The 21,242-nt window shown below is 37.6% G+C and overlaps 2 protein-coding genes across 8 annotated transcripts in view; both read right to left on the minus strand.

Annotated features, from left to right (window-relative positions):
* Window positions 1-21,242, minus strand: part of nrg1 (neuregulin 1) — a 109,242-nt gene that overhangs the window by 18,468 nt on the left and 69,532 nt on the right. For 4 of the 7 annotated variants that reach the window (XM_062031456.1, XM_062031454.1, XM_062031461.1 and 1 more), the window contains exons 5-7: window positions 3,878-3,980; window positions 2,144-2,270; window positions 1,939-2,060 (exon numbers count right to left, since the gene is read on the minus strand). In XM_062031456.1, coding sequence (XP_061887440.1) covers window positions 1,939-2,060; window positions 2,144-2,270; window positions 3,878-3,980 — 352 coding nt within the window. The remainder of the gene's footprint in view (window positions 1-1,938; window positions 2,061-2,143; window positions 2,271-3,877; window positions 3,981-21,242) is intronic. The other 3 variants (XM_062031455.1, XM_062031460.1, XM_062031457.1) reach the window with 2 other exon arrangements.
* On the minus strand, window positions 8,184-9,672 carry LOC133638648 (E3 SUMO-protein ligase ZBED1-like). The gene is made up of 3 exons (XM_062031462.1): window positions 9,390-9,672; window positions 9,130-9,301; window positions 8,184-9,042 (listed from the first exon to the last, which is right to left on the minus strand). The coding sequence occupies exons 1-3, from the start codon at window positions 9,520-9,522 to the stop codon at window positions 8,886-8,888; spliced, it is 462 nt and encodes a 153-aa protein (XP_061887446.1). The 5' UTR covers window positions 9,523-9,672; the 3' UTR covers window positions 8,184-8,885.

Genomic DNA, 21,242 nt, shown 5'->3' on the forward strand with positions numbered 1-21,242 from the left:
ACAATCCGGGGATGTGGGATGTGGAGGGGGGAGGGTGTTAGTCTAGGGTTGAAGCTGACTGGAGGTGTTCTTTTAGTGCGGTTTTGAAGGAGGATAGAGATGCCCTTTCTTTTACACCTGTTGGGAGTGCATTCCCTACTGATGTGGCATAGAAGGAGAATGAGTTAAGACCTTTGTTAGATCGGAATCTGGGTTTAACGTGGTTAGTGGAGCTCCCTCTGGTGTTGTGGTTATGGCGGTCATTTACGTTAAGGAAGTAGTTTGACATGTACTTCGGTATCAGGGAGGTGTAGCGGATTTTATAGACTAGGCTAAGTGCAAGTTGTTTTACTCTGTCCTCCACCCTGAGCCAGCCCACTTTGGAGAAGTGGGTAGGAGTGAGGTGTGATCTGGGGTGGAGGTCTAGAAGTAACCTGACTAGCTTGTTCTGGGATGTTTGGAGTCTAGATTTGAGGGTTTTGGAGGTGCTAGGGTACCAGAAGGTGCATGCGTAATCGAAAAAGGGTTGAATGAGAGTTCCCGCTAGAATCTTCATGGTGCTTTTGTTGACCAGAGAGGAGATTCTGTAGAGAAATCTCATTCGTTGGTTGACCTTTTTGATTACCTTGGCTCTAGACTAAATTTAGTTGAATAAAATGTTGTGACATGTATGACTAAAACTTAATACAGTTAGATGACTAAAGTATGAATGAAACTGAAAGACAATTTCATGAATAAATACAATCCTGACAAACTAAACTAAAAAAAATGCTGTAAAAATAACCACTGGAACTCTTTAAGCCAGACCTCGTCCAGATACACCAATTTTAAAGCTCACCTGTTGTTGTTTTAATCATCCTTGAACACATTCCTATAGTCACTAAGCCCATTTCACAGACACTGGGACACACATTGTAAACAAAGGTGGCAAAATATGAACACAAGTCCAAGACAGCTGTCATTTTTTACACACAAGTCACAAATCAACAAATCTCAGTGAGTTTTAATCGTGCAGCATTGTGCTTTTCATACATTTTTAAAATGTGATATCACTACAACAAACTAAAATATTTTCTTTTACAGGTTTTTTTTTGGGGGGTGGGGGGGAGTGCTAAATCACAAACATGTATCTGTCCTATTTATGGTAAGTCATTCACCGACGTCCCACTGGGGTGAGTTTTTCCTTGCCCGTATGTGGGCTCTGTACCGAGGATGTCGTTGTGGCTTGTGCAGCCCTTTGAGACACTTGTGATTTAGGGCTATATAAATAAACATTGATTGATTGATTGATTGAAGTACCTTGGAACAGCTCAATAAATTACCAAACAAAAAAAAACATAGCAAACTACAATCTGCTACCCAAGAATGTGCAACAATTCTTCTCAACAAAAGAGAAAAAATATAACCTCGGAGAAAAATGTAATTTCAAACATTTGCATGCACGTACAACACTTAAAACCTATAGTCTATCAGTATGTGGAATTAAATTATGGAATGGATTAAGCAAAGAAATCAAACAATGGACTAATATGATCCTATTCAAGAAACTGTTCAAACTCAAAGTGTTTACAAAGTACAAAGAAAAAGAACCATGATAAACATTCTGAATGTATTGATAATTGTATTTACTGTATCTCAGCAAATGAAATACTTAACTAATTATTCATTATTTGTAATTATTTTTTAATGTTATTACTTATGGAGTATATCGTGACTAAATTAAGAACAGGAAGTGAACAAAAGTGCTGGCAACTGCTATGTAATGGAAAAGGGGTAGGACTAAATAAGATCTGCTTCTTCCTACTCCTTTTCGAACATGTCGAAAAGAAAAACTGGAAATTGTGATGTATCATATTGTAATTGTATGCATGTTCGAAATAAACTCAAACTCAACTCAACATCATTGAACAAAATACCCGCTAACCTCTTTAAAGTTCGATATTTCAAGTCACTAGTTACCTTTGGCTGGAGATGTGGGTGAGTGTGGTAGGGTCTGCTGTTGATAAGGCGTACTTGCTTGTGGAGAATGTTGTTTCCGTCTCTTTCTCAGCTGCATGCTGAACTGTTGTCCCATTGCACTGCTATTAGAAACATAAGGAAAAAGAAATAGAATAATTATTACTGATGATGTCATTTGATGTCAGTGAGTGCAAGCATACTGTACATTGGTTTGCAGCAAATCTTGAAGAGGCAAATTGGAGACCTGGCGTCTGCTGGCTGATTTTTCCAGCTTGTTCTTCTTCTTCCTCAGGTTCTGCCTGAGGCGCTCGTGGAGTTTTTTCCTCTGCTGCCTGTTGGGAAGAAACGTACTGCATTCGGAGGCAGCTCAGATCACTAGTTTTAAAAAATGCATTTACCCAAAAGTTCATGACTGTAGCAATTATCAAACATGTTAATGTGGTCAAATACACGCCACAATAAAGTTATAGTGTCTACAAGTACAGGGAAATTCAAGGAAATCCATTAAAATAGGACATTGAATTAGTAACATTAATCTGGTCGCATAAATTAACTATATCAGATCCCCAGTAGTCAGAACACATGTAATTGGGTTCCACATCACACTCATTAGTAAAACAATCTTGTAATATTTAGACACAAACGGCCGCTACAATCAAATCATACAATGTAGGGTATTCTTTTGATTACCGTATTTTCCGGACCATAGGGCGCACCGGATTATAAGGCGCACTGTCGATGAGCGGGTCTAGTCAGGTCTATTTTCATAGAAAAGGCGCACCGGATTATTGGGCGCATTAAAGGGGTCATATTATACATATATTTTTTGCAAAATTGAAAACACTTCCTTGTGGTCTACAAAACATGTAATGGTGGTTCTTTGATCAAAATGTTGCATAGATTATGTTTTACAGATCATCTTCAAGCCGCTTTCTGACAGTCGCTTCAGGATGCGCCGTTTTGTGGGCGGTCTTATTTACGTGGCTCACCTTCGGCAGCGTCTTTTCTCCGTCATCTTTGTTGCAGCGGTGTAGCGTGCAAGGACGAGAGTGGAAGACGGGTAAAAAGATGGAGCTAACTGTTTTAATGACATTCAGACTTTACTTAAATCAATAACGGAGCAGCATCTCCTCATCCGTGGCTCACTAGTGCAATAACACCGGAAATGTGTCCCGTGAAAAAACGTCCAACCGGAACTCTCTAATAACTAAAGTTCCTTGGGTGAATAATGTAAACTCACTACACCGGTATGTTTTAGCGCTTTCATGGCGAGTTTACTGACAGATATAAGTAAGAACTTTACACTACTTTGTGTTAGAAATGGCAAAAGCGCAGGATGAATGTCCCATAACAAGAAGATAGAGAAAAAGAAGAAGCTTATCGACTACAAAGGCGGACGCGCGTACATTTTCAGGACTTATGCAGATCCCAAATACAGATCAGCAGGTACCAGAAGGTAAGAAAAGTTGCTTTTGCATAATATTGCGAAACAAAACGCCAGATAATATGTCTTACTTTATACACACACCAAAATAATACTCGTATGTTGAAGCACAGTACAATCCATCAAGCGGTGCGGCTTCATAGCTTGCCAAAGTCGTACTAAAACATGTTGATAGATTTTTGAGCGCCGTGTGTAATGTTCTATATTTTCCATGGAACATATACAATTTTGGTGTTGTTTACTTGAGTCATATTGCAGTCTACATGTATCTCTTATGTGTGACTGCTAGCTACTGGTCATGCTTATCGTTCCACCATGTACCAAATAAAATAGCTTCAAGGTCGGTAAGCACAACCAAAATTATTCCGTACATTAGGCACACCGGGTTATAAGGCGCACTGTCGGGTTTTGAGAAAATGAAAGGATTTTAAGTGCGCTTTATAGTCCGAAAAATACAGCATACTAAATCAAACATGAAAATTTTGCGTCAATTACTTTGTTTTGCAGTAGGCAACCACACACATGATTCCAACGACTAGGAGCGCAATGCAGATTCCTGTTATCGTTAAAATACGTTTCTGATACAGCTCCTCGGCTTCTGAAAAAGAGCACAGTCCATTCTTTAAACTTCACATCGAGGCGTCAGACTTGTACAATAGTCCTAATGGAATTAGAGATTTGAATTCAATCCAGTTAATCTGAATTGAATTAATTGAGGTTGAAAACAGGTAGTACAAAATTAACTCAAATTTGAATTGAAGTAGAATTTAAATCCAAATTGATAATTAAAAATTCCATACGTGTGTTTTTTACATATTTCATAGAAATAGTATTACTATGATTATGTCAGGTATTCATATTTTAATTATAGCAGATGTTTGTTGTTTTTTTTACCTACAATAAGAATAAAATCATCTTCGATAAGAGATTATTTAAATATAACTTTTAAATTACACTATTTGAAAAATGTTGAACGGTACAAACATATTCTAGATAGCTTTACTTTCAGTATTCAAAAGTTGTGTTTAATTTTAGTGTTTGTAAAGTATTTTTTAGTATTTAACCAAAACCTTTGTTACAAATACTTATATTTGGCAATACGGACTGAATTGCAATGAATTTAATTCTACTTCCTGTAATTCAAACTCAACTTCCTGTGGGGTAGAGCCAATTCAATTCAAAATCTAACTATTTAAATGAATTGAATTGAAATTCCAATGTTTGAACTTTGCACAAGCCCTTCTAGAAATATACTAATGTCCACATACGCATGCATACACATTGTACATTGACAAACACATCAAGTACATTAAACACATTTCCAACCATAAACCAACACAATAAGTAAAAGGTAATATTGCCATGTGTAAATAAAGTAGTAGATCTGTGTAGATTTATAGATAATCCAAAAAAAAAGATATGATGCCAAACATCACTGAAATGAAAGGATTGTGTTAAGTCATTTGTAATAAAAAAAGGGGAAACTACAGAGATGGAGCACAAGAGAAACCACAGAAATGCAACGTGTTAGAAAAAAGTTAGGACAGTCAAGTTTTCAGGACAGAAGTGTGTCTTGATGTTGAAAGATACTTAAAAAAAACATACAGTGGGGGTGTCAAACTTGCTTTCATTTAGGGCCACATCGCAGTTATGGCTGCCCTCGGAGGGTCGCTTGTAACAATTAACATATATTAATGTAAATCTATCAGGATTTACCTAATGATATAACAATAAAAAACAATACATTTGATAGGTTTTTTTTACATACACTGGAAAAAAATATGTAGATTTTACAGGGAAATTTACAATGGTTTGGATAGGCTCCAGCACCCCCCGCGACCCCGTAAGGGACAAGCGGTGGAAAATTAATGGATGGATTTACCGTATTTTACTGTCAATGGAAAAAGAATAGTATCGTTTTTTTTAGCACTACAATTCTGGCGAATGGGAAACAGGATTTTCACTGTAAAATCTATTTGTACATTTTAAGGATAACTTAATGAGTGAAGCAGATATTTAAATATTGGTTCAAATATGTTTGTAATACATCACAATATAATATTTGTTGCATATTTAGATTTTATTATGGTTAAAATATATTCAATCGCATGCAGTAAACTGTATTTGTTTTTTAGTGCTTTCAAATTATTACATTTTCTAATCAGACCAATTGTAATTAAACTCAGGTTTGTTTTACTCGGTTGCGTAATTAAAATCAATATCCCCAATATTTTGACACATATGGAAATACTACGTGAAGAATTTACCTATATGTATAAATGGTCGATGCAATATTTATTTATTTATTCATTCTGATTCAGTTTGGTTAATTGCACGAGTTAACTTCTTTTTGACAGCCCTATTTTTTTTCTGTCAAAATGGAAAGAACGACTACAATTAATAAGAAAAAAGTACTGTATTGAGTTTCCTGTATTATTCCCAGGCTATTGCGGGCCCTATAAAATGATGTGGCAGGCCAGATGTGGCCCACATTCCTTGAGTTTGACACGAGAGTGACATACAGTATAAGGGAAGGAAAAGCTAAAGGAATATATTAAAAAAAATACATCATAGCATCAGTTACCGTGAATTGCTAATTCTAATAAATTGATGATTACAATTTTAAAAATTATTTAAAAAATTTAAATGAAACATTTGCCGCATTGAAAGGTTTGTGTCACAGTTGCGCATGGTAGCTGGTGGCATGACCCGAAGATGCAGAGACGGCAGGTAAGGTGCAGAAAAGAAGGGTTTTTAATTCGGACTATAGCAGACAAAAACATTAGCCAATGTTGCAAGTAAGGCTCTCCAGATTAGTGATTACAAACAGACGAGCCACCTAATCACTTATCAAGAGCAGGTGAGGAGAAGCAGAGCTCAAACCAGATTTAAAGTGGCTGAGATAGAAGGCAGACAGGAAGTGGAATGAAAAAAATAATAGCAAAAACAGAGCAACATGAACCATACAGTATATATAATATGTATTGTCTGATCATAATAGGTTGCTGACACTTTGAGTCACTAAGGTGTGTGTTTTCTCAGGAATCTCATCCAAAGGAGTAATGTACAGTATACACAGGGGGAGTAATTTTCCGAAACGGTTGAAAAATGTTGATGTAGTAACGGTTTGTATTTTAATTGGTATTTCGGAATTCCTGGAATTTCGAGAAAACTGGAATTTTTAATGAAAAAATCCCCAAAACTTTTGTTGTCCCAATTAAGAAGAATGTTTTGAAGGTGGAATGGACAAACACGGTTGAAAAATGTGGCCTCTGAAAACATTCCAGGTAGAAGTGAAAATAGGGCTTTGGAAAACCAGGAGTTCTGTGAATTCCTGGATAAAAAAAAAATGTACTTGGAAAATGGTGGTTTGATTGTCCAAGGTGAGAGGACTGTGTGGAACAGTCAAATGGGTTGAGAAATGTGGGAATTGTGCAAATTCGAAAAATGGCCTATTCATTTTAAATGGGCACATTTCCAGGGATTCGGAGTAATCTGAGATCTTTTTCCTACATTTTTTTGGGAAGCCCTTGATTCCCCGTCAAGCCGAACGTATTGATACTTGATACCTATTAGATGAAAACTGTAATCTGTGGAGCGCGCCAAAGTTTGGCAGCAGAATAATAATATTGATAATAATAAAAATAATAATAATAAATATATAGTTTTTGGTGTAGAAAAAACATATGTGTGAATGCTTGGGCATTTACACAATAATTATGAGTTTTATATTACAACTCAATCAGATAGTGTTATGATGCGACTTCACTGTGAACTCTCTTGTGCTCCGATCGCATAATGGCGAATAACGATGACGCTTATCACAAGCGTCATCATTATTCACCAAAATAGACGGATACAAAATAAATAGTTGATTTAAATGAGCAGAAACAGGCAAAAATAATGTTTTAGGAACTGACGTCAATCAATGTTCCACGCATACTTGCTAGCCTTGAGACCTCCGAATTCGGGAGATTGGGGGAGGGGGGGGGGGGGGCGTGGTTGGGGGAGCGGGGTTGAGGGAGGAGGAGTATATTTATAGCTTGAATTCACTGACATTCTTTATATATCCATCCATCCATCCATCCATTTTCTACCGCTTATTCCCTTCGGGGTCGCGGGGGGCGCTGGAGCCTATCTCAGCTGCAATCGGGCGGAAGGCGGGGTACACCCTGGACAAGTCGCCACCTCATCGCAGGGCCAACACAGATAGACAGACAACATTCACACTCACATTCACACACTAGGGCCAATTTACTTATATTGGCCCTATATATATATATATATATATATATATATATATATATATATATATATATATATATATATATATATATATATATATATATATATATATATATATATATATATATATATAAATATATACATATATATATATATATATATATATATATATATATATATGTATTTATATATATATATATGTATATATATATATATATATATATATATATATATATATAAAAAAAAAAATATATATATATATATATATATATATATATATATATATATATATATATATATATATATATATATATATATATATAAATAAAATTAATACTTGACTTTCAGTGAATTCTAGCTATACATGTATATATATATGTATTTTATTATATATATATATATATATATATATATATATATATATATATATATATATATATATATATATATATATATATATATATATATATATATATATATATATATATATATATATATATATATATATATAAATAAAATAAATACTTGAATTTCAGTGTTCATTTATTTACACATATACACACATAACACTCCTCTCTACTCATTGTTGTATTTGAAAGTGCAAAGCTTTGCAGCCAGTAGCCCAGACAAACACATTTCGGGAGAACATCCGCACCGTAACACAACATAAACACAACAGAACAAATACCAGAACCCCTTGCAACACTAACTCTTCCGGGACCTACAATATAAGCGAGAGCTAGTCTGCTGTTTTTTGTTTGAATTTAATTAACTTGTTTTGAGGCTTTATTTATGTTTACATTACATATACAATCAGAATCAGAAATACTTTATTAATCTCAGTGGGGAAATTAAAATTGAGAGGTTTTTTTGAATATTTCTACCTCTGCACTTTTTTCCAAAATTTTGAATGTTACAGAATATAAGTGTGACTTATTTTGTTATACTGTCAAGCAGTGTTGGCGTTAACGCACTTTTTGTGTCTTTTTAACGCATTGAAATCAGAAAGGAAGCAGATTTTTTTTTTTTTTTTACCATTTGCGGCCCACAGCTAATGTTTTAAAGGCCCACGGCACATTCTAAAAATACTATTAAAATAAACAAAAACATTACAAAACTGAAATAAAAAAGCTTAAAGGTGAAATTTAATTTAGAAAAAGTTGCAATGTTGACTAATAAAACAAAGCTGTTTTTTTTTCTTTCAAACTGTCATTGCTCAAAACATGATATTGAATCAAAATTAGGGTTGGGTATCGTTTTAATTCGAACGATTCCGATTCCGATTCTTTGTTTCGATTCCGATTCCTGACAATTCTCGATTCCGATTCTTCTTGTACCATGCCGGGATCAATGTGTTTGACAGGTAGTCCCTGGAAGGTGGTATGTATTTTGGGTTGAGAGTTTTCACCATATCCCTGCAAACATAAACAAACATGTAATGTTGCTGTTACTGTTTAGCCCAGTATCCATTAGCTTAGTTCTAACGTTATTGCTTAACTAACCTAAATGTTGGAGATTCCACCTCTGAAAAGGGATGCAGTCTTTTGACTATGTGTGCAGTGACCTTTCTGTGGCACTCTTCCGTCTGTGGCACCGACATCTTCCCCATTGCCGCTACGGGGAACGGAGTACGCTGAGCACATCGCGGAGCCTGGCTAGCAGGTTGTAAATTGTCTATGAAAAAATATGCGGGCTAATTTGTTAGCTGCCTCGACGTTGGCGCAAAACACATTATTTATTGCATATATATTGTTTTACTTACCGGATTCGGACTGCAATGCAGTCACCGAGGTGCCAGGCTGGGCGTCGAAGCCAGAGGAAGAGGCACAGGAGGACGGTCGGCGCAGCGCGTCGAAGATGGGACACACATTTATTTGTACTCGGAGGTGCTTCATTATGTTCGACCTGCACCCTACTAAGCACGAAACAGTCCTGTCGCCCGTGTTACATTTCGCCGATATTTCATTTTTTTTAGTAAAATAAAGCCACACTTCGACCGCCGACGCCCACTATCCATGCTTGATTGACTCGCTCGGCTACATAGGCTCGGCTATGCTAACACTTCCGGCGGTGGGCGCTTCTTCGTTGGTGTTTAGCGGCTTCTTCTTCCGGTCGGCGGACTTATTCTTTTTTTCCGGTCGGCGGACTGGGTATCGAAACTAGGAATCGAAATTTAAACTTTTGAACGATTCTGGGAGAATCGGAAAGTTAGTCCCGGTTCCAATCGATACTCGATACTCGATACCCAACCCTAATCAAAATCAATGTTATTATGAATTATTGACTTATCCAAGGTTCCGATTACTTCACATCAAATATTCCACTTTGAAAAATATTTTTGGTGGAAGATTTTGCATATTTTGTGTGTTTGCCATAAAAAAACATAGTTTTGTTTGACAAAAAAGGGCGGAAAACAAACAAACAAAAAAACAACACAAAAAAACCTAACATTTTGAAATGAGGAATAAATCCGAAGTTGATGTAGACTCCAGAGATTTAAGCGTTAAAGGCCTAATGAAATGATTTTTATTTATTTAAACGGGAATAGCAGATCCATTCTATGTGTCAGACTTGATCATTTCACGATATCGCCATATTTTTGCTGAAAGGATTTAGTATAGAACAACGACGATAAAGTTCGCAACTTTTGGTCGCTGATAAAAAAAAGCCTTGCCTATACCGGAAGTAGCGTGACGTCACAGGAGGAAGGATTCCTCACAATTCCCCGTTTACAATGGAGCGAGAGAGATTCGGACCGAGAAAGCGACAATTACCCCATTAATTTGAGCGAGGATGAAAGATTTGTGGATGAGGAACGTTAGAGTGAAGGACTAGAGTGTAGTGCAGGGTGTATCTTTTTTCGCTCTGACCGTAACTTAGGTACAAGCTGGCTCATTGGATTCCACACTCTCTCCCTTTTCTATTGTGGATCACGGATTTGTATTTTAAACCACCTCGGATACTATATCCTCTTGAAAATGAGAGTCGAGAACGCGAAATGGACATTCACAGTGACTTTTATCTCCACGACAATACATCGGCGAAGCTCTTTAGCTACGGAGCTAACGTGATAGCATCAGGCTCAAATGCAGATAGAAACAAAATTTAAAAAAACCCTGACTGGAAGGATAGACAGAAGATCAACAATACTATTAAACCATGTACATGTAACTACACGGTTAATAATGTCCAGCTTGGCGAAGCTTAACAATTGAAGCTAACTTAGCTACGGAGCGGCGGCGGGCGTTGTAGCATTCGACGACACCACGGCCGCCATCAGAGTCTGCAAGAAACATATATTTCCCCAAAGTTACGTACGTAACATGCACATAGCGACACGCACGTACGGGCAAGCGATCAAATGTTTGGAAGCCAAAGCTGTACTCACGGTAGCGCGTCTGCCATCCAAATCAAACACAACACAACCTCCTGGTGTTGGTGTTGCTGTAGTCCGCCGCTAATACACCGATCGCACCTACAACTTTCTTCTCTGCAGTCTCCATTGTCCATTAAACAAATTGCAAAAGATTCACCAACACAGATGTCCAGAATACTGTGGGATTTTTCGATGAAAACAGAGCTTTTTGTATGGTGACACATTGGGTCCGAATACTTCCGTTGCCGTTGTGACGTCACGCGCATACGTCATCATACATAGACGTTTTCAAGCGGAAGTTTCCCGGGAAATTTAAAATTGCACTTTATAAGTTAACCCGGCTGTATTGGCATGTGTTGCAATGTTAAGATTTCATCATTGATATATAAACTATCAGACTGCGTGGTCGGTAGTAGTGGGTTTCAGTAGGCCTTTAAATATAAAATGTATGTATGCATTGTATGCATACATACATGTATGTATGCACCATTATCATCATTTCACGACCGAAGCAAAACACTTTTTACACTTTTATACTGAAATAAGTACACCTACAACTTATTAAATAAAAACATAGAAAAAACTACCAGCAGCGGTAAAGTTTCGATCCATGAAGGAAAGAAGAAAGTGAATGAATGTTTATAACTGAATACATTTACATATGCATACAAATTACTCTTCTTTTTTTATTATTTCTTTTAATGAATTAAGTAACGTTTATGACAACCTTTTTCCAAAACACAATATAGAATGTGAGATATAACAGGATAATGCATACATTTATCATTTGTTTTTAAAACGCTTACAAAAAAGTGGTACCCCAAAATTTTACTGTGGGACCCCATTTTTATGACTTGATGAGGTCCATGCGACCCCATTTTGAAAATTCCTAGCGTCAACACTGCTGTCAACAGAGGAGAAAAAAAGATTTATTTGAATAAATATATTATTTATAAGGCAAGTTCAAGTATCATTGGCAAATTTTCACCTAGTCCCGGCCTTGGCGTGCTGCCCGCCTTGGCACGTAAATATGTGTTTTATATTGCTTAAAAAGGTTGCTGCAAAATACAGTATAACCTATGACATTTATTTTGCTCTTTGTTTTCGTTTCAACCCTCTCACTGCTCAGAGATTTATCGTTATTGTGAGCGATGTATCGCATTTTGTACGCCTCGTGATGTACCCTACGATTCCCAGCCCTACCAGTATGTATAATTATATACTAGGGTTGTACGGTATACCGGTATTGGTGTAGTACCGCGATACTAATTAATCATATTCAGTACTATACTGCCTCTAAAAAGTACCAGTCACCCACGCCCCTGCCCCCCTGTCGTCGCCACGTTGTGTCATTGCTGGTTTTACGAGCAGACGAGCATGTTCGGCAGCGCACAATCACGGAGTACTTACAAGCAGACACAGTGTGTAGACAGAAAAGGGAGAACGTACGCATTTTGGCCTAAAAACTGACGATAAAGGTGAAGCTATAACACTGAAACAACCTCAGGAAGAGGTGCTTTAAGAAATGGCAAGTTAGCTGTCGGCGAAAGTCCACCCGCAGTCGGCAGTGTAGCTACTTCTAAATCACTAATCCTCGCCTACATGGCGACGAATAAAGTGCGTTTCTTACAAGTATCATCCCTGCAGGATGAGGAATAGCTAATCATGCTTCACTAAACACCGTAGCACCCGCGTCACCGCTAATGTCGCCATTCCTGAATGTAAACAAATGCCATGGGTGGATCTACACCTAACATATAATGATACCAAGTACAGCAGCGTATCTAGTCGATACTACTATGATTACATCAATATTTTTTAGCATTATAAAATCTATTTTCGTTTCTTTAAAATGTATATTATGTTTATAAACTCAGGAAATATGTCCCTGGACACATGAGAACTTTATATGACCAATGTATGATCCTGTAACTGCTTGGTATCGGATTGATACCTAAATTTGTGGTATCATCCAAAACTAATGTAAAGTATCAAACAACAGAAGAATAAGTGATTATTACATTTTAACAGAGGTGTAGATAGAACATGTTAAAAGAGAAAATAACCAGACATTAACAGTAAATGAACAAGTAGATTAATTATTCATTTTCTACCACTTGTCCTTAATAATGTTGACAAAATAACAGAATGATAAATGACACAATATGTTACTGCATATGTCAGCAGACTAATTAGGAGCCTTTGTTTGCTTACTTACTAATAAAAGACAAGTTGTCTTGTATGTTCACTATTTTATTTAAGGACAATCTTGCAATAAGAAACATATGTTTTAGAGATTTCCGATAATGGCTTTTTTGCCGATATCCGATATTCCGATATAGTCCAACTCTTAATTACCGATTCCGATATCAACCGATACCTATATATACAGTCGTGGAATTAACACATTTTTATGCCTAATTTTGTTGTGATGCCCCGCTGGATGCATTAAACAATGTAACACGGTTTTCCAAAATAAATCAACACAAGTTATGGAAAAAAATGCCAACATGGCACTGCCATATTTATTATTGAAGTCACAAAATGCATTATTTTTTTTAACACGCCTCAAAACAGCAGCTTGGAATTTGGGACATGCTCTCCCTGAGAGAGCATGAGGAGGTTGAGGTGGGCAGGGTTGGGGGGGCGGGGTTGAGTTGGGGGTGGGGGGCTGGGGGAGCGGGGGGTGTATATTGTAGCGCCCCGGAAGAGTTCGTGCTGCAAGGGGTTCTGGGTATTTGTTCTGTTGTGTTTATGTTGTGTTACGGTGCGGATGTTCTCCCGAAATGTGTTTGTCATTCTTGTTTGGTGTGGGTTCACAGTGTGGCACATGTTTGTAACAGTGTTAAAGTTGTTTATACGGTCACCCTCAGTGTGACCTGTATGGCTGTTGACCAAGTATGCCTTGCATTCACTTGTGTGTGTGAAAAGCCGTTGATGTTATGTGATTGGGTCGGCACGCAAAGGCAGTGCCTTTAAGGCACGCCTCCAATATCGTTTTCTGGGTGGAAATCAGGAGAAATTCGGGAGAATGGTCGCACCGGGAGATTTTCGGGAGGGGCACTGAAATTCGCGAATCTCCCGGGAAAATCGGGAGGGTTGGCAAGTATGACTGGGAGACGCAACTGCTCTGTACTTCTCCCTACGTCCGTGTACCATTCCGTACAACGGTGTTTTAGAAAGTCATACATTTTACTTTTTAAAACCGATACGGTGGCAGAGGGGTTAGTGCGTCTGCCTCACAAAACGAAGGTCCTGAGTAGTCCTGAGTTCAATCCCGGGCTCGGGATCTTTCTGTGTGGAGTTTGCATGTGACTGCGTGGGTTCCCTCCGGGTACTCCGGCTTCCTCCCACCTCCAAAGACATGCACCTGGGGATAAGTTGATTGGCAGCACTAAATTGGCCCTAGTGTGTGAATGTGAGTGTGAATGTTGTCTGTCTATCTGTGTTGGCCCTGTGATGAGGTGGCGACTTGTCCAGGGTGTACCCCACCTTCCGCCCGATTGTAGCTGAGATAGGCGCCAGCGCCCCCCGCGACCCCGAAGGGAATAAGCGGTAGAAAATGGATGGATGGATGGAAAACCGATACCGATAATTTTGAATCAGTGTGGAAATATACCACTCCACCATATGTCATCGGCCTGATCGGAATAAATGATCTTAAATTCTGAGCTTTTTTTCCCAGGTAAAAAAAAGGTTATTAGAAAAATGATAAAGATTTTGCTCCAAAAAAAAAAAGGTGGGGGGAGCTTTTGTCTGACAAATCCCAGCATCACCTCTACAGGCAAAAAGTTGTACTATAGGAGGAGACTATGTTCTAGTTTGTCGACTGTATGTTTTTGTATCCTAAATTAACGCTTTTTTGCTGCATCAATTAAATATAAGTGCTTTAGAAAGGCAGTCGTAAATCACATTGTCCTCGGGGGTTGAACTGTGGAGGCCACTGTTAGCTGAGCTCCCGTGAGGGCAGTAAAATCCTACATTTGTGGGGGTTGCGACAACATCCATTATTTTAATGAAAAATGGTGTCTTTAATGTCGTTCTTAAAAAAGGTACAAGCACATGTGAATGACGATAATGGCGTCATACTTGTTGATAAATTGCAAAAGTGGAGGAGTGTGGCCAAACACTGATGAACAAACCATGCTTTTAGTTTGCCGACTTTACTGCCAACACTAAGATAAATGAGTAGTTGTCTAGTGTTTGCGTGTGTGTGTGTGTGTGTGTGTGTGTGTGTGTGTGTGTGTGTGTGTGTGTGTGTGTACGCGCGCAAAAATAATGCCAGCTATGTCATTCTCGAGGGCAATTTATGCCAGTCTTATTCTGTATGAGTGTTTGTAAGGGGACTAGGCACATTTAATTCATGCATTTTTCTGTCAGAAGACATGCATATATTTACATTGAATGTGTATGTGAATAGAGTGACAGTTGTTAATGTGGCTTGTGTCTGTAAATCAACTGATACTGTGGGTGTGTGACACAACAAACAAATACTAAGTGAAGTGGTTGTAGATTTCCATAGAATAAGGCGGGGGTCAGCAACCCGCGGAGCTTCAGTGCCGCCCTACTGGCTCCCTGGAGCATTTTTAAAAAAGGATTGGAAATAGGAAAAGATGGGGGATTGAGGACAAACATGACACAAACCTTCCCAATTGTTAGAAAGCCCACTGTTTAATATGGGTGTGTGTATGCTTCACTGATGAGAGTATTTGGTGAACATCGTTTTGTCCTACTAATTTTGGCGGTTCTTCAACTCACCATAGTGTGGACTGTGACGCAACAATTTGTTAACATGTAAAATCTTCCACTTCTTCTTTGTCTCATTTTGTTCACCCAAGGTTTTATAATGTGCGTGTATGCACAAAAGTGAACTTTGTTGATGTTATTGACTTGTTGGAGTGCTAATCAAGCATATTTGGTCAGTGCATGACTGCAAGCTAATCAATGCTAACATGCTATTTAGGCTAGCTGTATGTACATATTGCATCATTATGCCTCATTTGTAGGTACATTTGAGCTCCTTTAATATCCTTTACCTTTATCCTCTTTGCATATAATTTAGTTTTGAATGTTTTGCATTATCTGTATCTAATATTGGCTACATTTCAGATAGTTGTTTGTGTGCCATGTTGTTCCAGACCACAGCAAACATTACCTAGCTTGCCAAAGATTGTAATAAATCTATTAAAATAAGACAGCCTGCCGTTTCCTATAACTTGGACACACACATCTATAACTTTGGCCATTAAAAGCCAGTAATTTCCAGGAGTTATCTCACCCTCTGAGTAGCCTCTGATTTACTAATGGTTTCTAATGTTGTAAAAATGTGTAGAATAAATATTAAATTTCAACATTTCTGTCAACGAAGATTTGCTTCAGCCTGCGACACATAGTCATTTTGATAGTAGGCTCTTTGTTAAGCTTGCGAGGCATTGTGATGCCGGAGGTCGTCTTTTCACGATGCAGAGGGATGTCAGGAAGCGGCTTGCAGGTGAGAATAAATTATTTATTGTAGTTGCAGAACAAAATATGCTGCGCGGTACCCACGGCACGGAAAACAAAAGGGTAGCCAAAAGATGCTAGTATCAAAAATGCAGACTATGAGCGTAACCAAGAGCGTAACTTGTTGCATGGGAACAAACAAGATCACCAGGCCGAGTGAGGCCAGCGCGTAAACTAAATAGCCCTCTGATTAGTGCCCGGGCAACAGGTGCGCGTCCCGAACACTAACCAGAGGCAGGTGACTGTAATCTGCCGTCATGGCAACTGAAACAAACAAACTCAAGAGGTGTTGAAAACACAAGTGACTAAACAACGTAAACAAACTATGATCCGGGCAGCGGATCATAACACTCTTATAGCTAATATAGACACTTACATCATGTGTTGTCTTTATTATAACACTTATATACGGCTTTTCATTTTTTGCAGCTCTAGACAGATTTGTTTTTTGTATTTTTGGTCCAATATGGCTCTTTCAATGTTTTGGGTTGCCAACCCCTGTGGACTAAGAGTCAGATCTATTAAGGGCCCAAATAACAAGTGCTAAATAGCGTGTGTAAACTATTAAATTGTGTGTACAATTAGTAGCCATGTTACACTTGACAGCCAATGTGGAAATGATGCAGACCTTTTTATTTAAATGAGAATTTTGCGTGTCTCACCGTGGAGACACTCATTTCCTGGTCCAACTTGTGGTGTTTTGCTATGTTGTGGAAAATGTAGCACACAAATATAATCTGCATCCCCTTTTCTATTACTATATATAAAGTGAGATCTAGACAATATAACCCATCTAACACCTTGGCTGAAAACCTTAACCCTAACCCTTAGTAATAAATATAAATCATTTGAGGTGCTTTCTATGAGGTCTTTTACACTGCTACTGCTCCATCTGGCGGTTATCTATCGCCCCCCTGGGCCCTATTCAGACTTTATCAGGTAATTTCTCAGAGTAGTGTGACTTGTGAAGTGAATTATATTTATATAGCGCTTTTCTCCAGTGACTCAAAGCGCTTTTACATAGTGAAACCCAATATCTAAGTTACAATTAAACCAGTGTGGGTGGCACTGGGAGCAGGTGGGTAAAGTGTATTTGCCACTTGACAAGATTAAAAAAAAAAATCCCTACTTTTAAAAGCTTTTTACTTATTTTTTGTCGTTGACTTTACATCATAATCCTAATTTTAGCATGAAATATAATATTTTGTCTATTCTAGTTTAAAATGTTAAAATTGAGAAAATACCTATAAGATATAATGGTATTACCCTCATTGAAATTTTAGGATTCATTCATGCTTAATTTAAAAGAATTGCAAGTTGAATAATGCTTTTTTTCAGAATAAAATACTTTTTTCTATCTTAAAAGTCCTGCTTAATTGTAGAAGTACAAATTTAAATTTAGGATGTTCTATCAAGTACAATTAACTAGCTCCATGGACAGATCATTTCATTAGTTTTTAGTATTTCTTTCCTATAATGTAGTCTTTTTATCTTATATTTTGTTAGCTGTTTTTTTTTTTTTTTGCCGTGTGCGGATCCCAAATACGAAGAAACGGGTTCCAACTTGTAAGAAAAGTTGGTTTTGCATAATAGGACCCCTCCTGATTGGAGCCAGCACACACCAACATGAAGTCATTTGATTTGTTTTAGTGTTTTCTTGTGTTTTTTTTTTTTTAATTGCGTTTTTTTTTTAAATAGGATAGATATTATAAACATCTCCCATATGAAAAAAAACATCTTACAACATCTATCTGGATCCTTCCAGTACACCATCACAGTCATTACCAGTGTTTTGGGCACAACACCGGCGTTTCCCTGAGTGCACATTTGTTGACTAAAAGGAGGTTCTCTTGTATCAGAAAAGGTGGCCCAGATTATGATTGTGCGCGGCATGTTCCACAACATAGCAAAACACCACAAGTTGGAGAATGACGCCATGGATATGCAGCGCATGAATCTCTCCATTCTGACAGCCGGTAGTAAAATTAAAATATGGCAGTCTGCACCGCTTTTGCTCTTGTTATTATAATCGTGCATGCAGTCTTACAGTAGTAGATCACCTGCAACACGCCCACTAACAGTACGAGCTATTTTATACTTGGCCCACACTATTTAGCACCTGTTTTTTTGGATCTTAATAGATCAAGCCTATACATTATAAGTGGGGTGTATTTGAGGAGTTCAGGTGCAAAAAACGATAAACGCCAATGCGCCATTGTCACAGATATTGAGTTGTGAATACCACAAAAAAGTTTTCAGCATTCTCTACCAGGAGGTCAAATCTATTTTTCCACAAAAAACTACTTATATTTTGCATTTCACTGTTAAATAGTCTGTTTTAGTTAAAAAAAAAAAAAAAACAACCAACAAGCCCTATGCTCTCTTTGAGGCACAACCAGACAAATTCATTAGATTTTGAAATTTGTCATGGGAATGCCCATCTCGCTCGCTCCACTTCTGTTTTGCTGTGATTGTAACCAAATGAATAACTGCGTTGAAATCAGTAAGTGAGTGATGCCCTCGCCTCCTGCACACAAAAAGAAAGGCTGTCCTGATAAATCTGAACGGTTTATGAGCAAGAATGGACGACACAGTGCGGTTGGAAAAATCCTGTTTGCTGCCTGTGTACATATTGTACACGATACGTGTGTAGCCACTACTCTCTCCAATGACAAACTGAATGGTGTGTTTAGTCTGCTGTATTCAACCACTGATAAGGTAAAACAAGATGCCATGCTGTTGTCCTAGATCACAGGTGTCAAACTCAAGGCCCGGGGGCCAGATCTGGCCCGCGGCATCGTTTTATCTGGCCCGTAAACACCAGGAAATAAAGTACTTAATATTTTCTCACTAAATGTAATGGATTTTTTTCATTTTGACAGAAACATGTATGTATTCCTTGAAATTGCATACATTTTAAACTTTAATAATATCCAATATTGCAACAAATACTACAGTATATTATCATACTTCCCAAACATGTTTTGTCTAAATAAAAATACTTAACTTTACAGCAAACTACCAATCAAATCAATAATATAAAAAATTACACTACATTTTACCTTGTTCTTTACAGCATATTAAGTTAAAGTTAAAAGTTAAAGTACCAACGATTGTCACACACACACACTAAGTGTGGCGAAATTATTCTCTGCATTTGACCCATCACCCTTGATCACCCCCTGGGAGATGAGGAGAGCAGTGAGCAGCAGCGGTGGCCGCGCCCGGGAATCATTTTTGGTGATTTAACCCCCAATTCCAATCCTTGAAGCTGAGTGCCAAGCAGGGAGGTAATGGGTCCCATTTTTATAGTCTTTGGTATGACTCGGATTGCAAAAACTACTACTGTTTTTTGCGTTAAAATTCTGTTGACTAAGCTGCCAGTTTTTGACTGTAAATCCTATGGTTGCTGTTTTAAACGGTGTATTACTGTAAATGAGAAAACTATATATTTTTTTACGGTAGAAAAACTGGCAGCTAAGTTGCCAGAATAAAAGAAATAACTTGTACTGTTTTCCATTAACAATATAATGTTGTAAAAACCAATGTAAATTTTACACAAAAATTCTGGCAGCTTTTTCTGTAACCCCCTCACCCCCCAAAAAAAATCAGTGGTGCTGTTTTTCCATTTACTGTTAAATGTTGTAAAAAATTTAAAAAACACTATATTTTACAGTAAAATTTTGTAAATGTAAAGTTGTTACTGTAAAATCGACAGTCTTCTTAAAAAAAAAAAATACAATTAATAATGGAATCCAGAAGCAAATTCATACATTATTCGCTGTTACAAGCAGCCCTCTGATGGCAGCCATAACTGCAAGGTGGCCCTCAATGAAAACGAGTTTGACATCCCTGTCCTAGATGGATATTAAAAAAGTTCAGAGGAGGAGGCAGAAATTTGAAGATCCTGCCAAGCAAAAGCACAGGGAAATGTATGTCAGCGACTTCATCATGGATAAAAATAGAGTGAAACTACCAGTGTGCCAAAAGTAATTTGTGAGCATTTTTTTGTGAGTATTATATTTTTTTCCCAGTAGAGTGTGACTAACATTGACAGGCACATTAAGGGCCTAGTTTTCCTAAAAGTTGCATCTGCATGGCAGCATAGAATTTCGATAAAGGAAATGTATTTTATGGTATGTCGCTGTAAAGCCTACACGTATGATATGCTGCTTATTATTATGATTAATACTCTTTTTCACTTAATCATTTCAGGTGTCAAGTAGGAATCTTGTGGCGAATATTGCTAAGTACTGGATTGAGAAGGGAATAGCAAGGCCTGAAAATTGTGGTGGCGCACGGAAAGTAGAAGAATATGCTGCTAAAAGGAAAGCTGTGCATGACCATGTGCAAACGTGTGCAGGGCAAGCCACTACAGCAGAAGGGTTGCATCTGGCCCAAAATACCTGCCAACTGACTTGAGCGTTACGGAAATACATCAGCTATTTAAGGAGCAAAATCATGCTTAAATATCCTACACATTTTACGACAGTGTGTTCGTGTATGACTTTAATCTTGGGTTTGGTCATTCCGCAAAAAATGTTTGCAGTTAATTTGTGAGAAATTCTAGTTGCAGCCTAAAGGGGAACTGCACTTTCTTTGAAATGTTGCCTATCATTCACAATCCTAAAACAAGCACACATATGTTATTTTTTTTCATGCATTCTAATTTTTAATATGCAGCAAGTACGAGGTGGCTATAATAAAAAGCTAATGGAAGTCATTACGTCACTGCGT

Source organism: Entelurus aequoreus, linkage group LG21 (assembly GCF_033978785.1).
Source record: "Entelurus aequoreus isolate RoL-2023_Sb linkage group LG21, RoL_Eaeq_v1.1, whole genome shotgun sequence".
Taxonomy (NCBI): Eukaryota; Metazoa; Chordata; class Actinopteri; order Syngnathiformes; family Syngnathidae; genus Entelurus; species Entelurus aequoreus.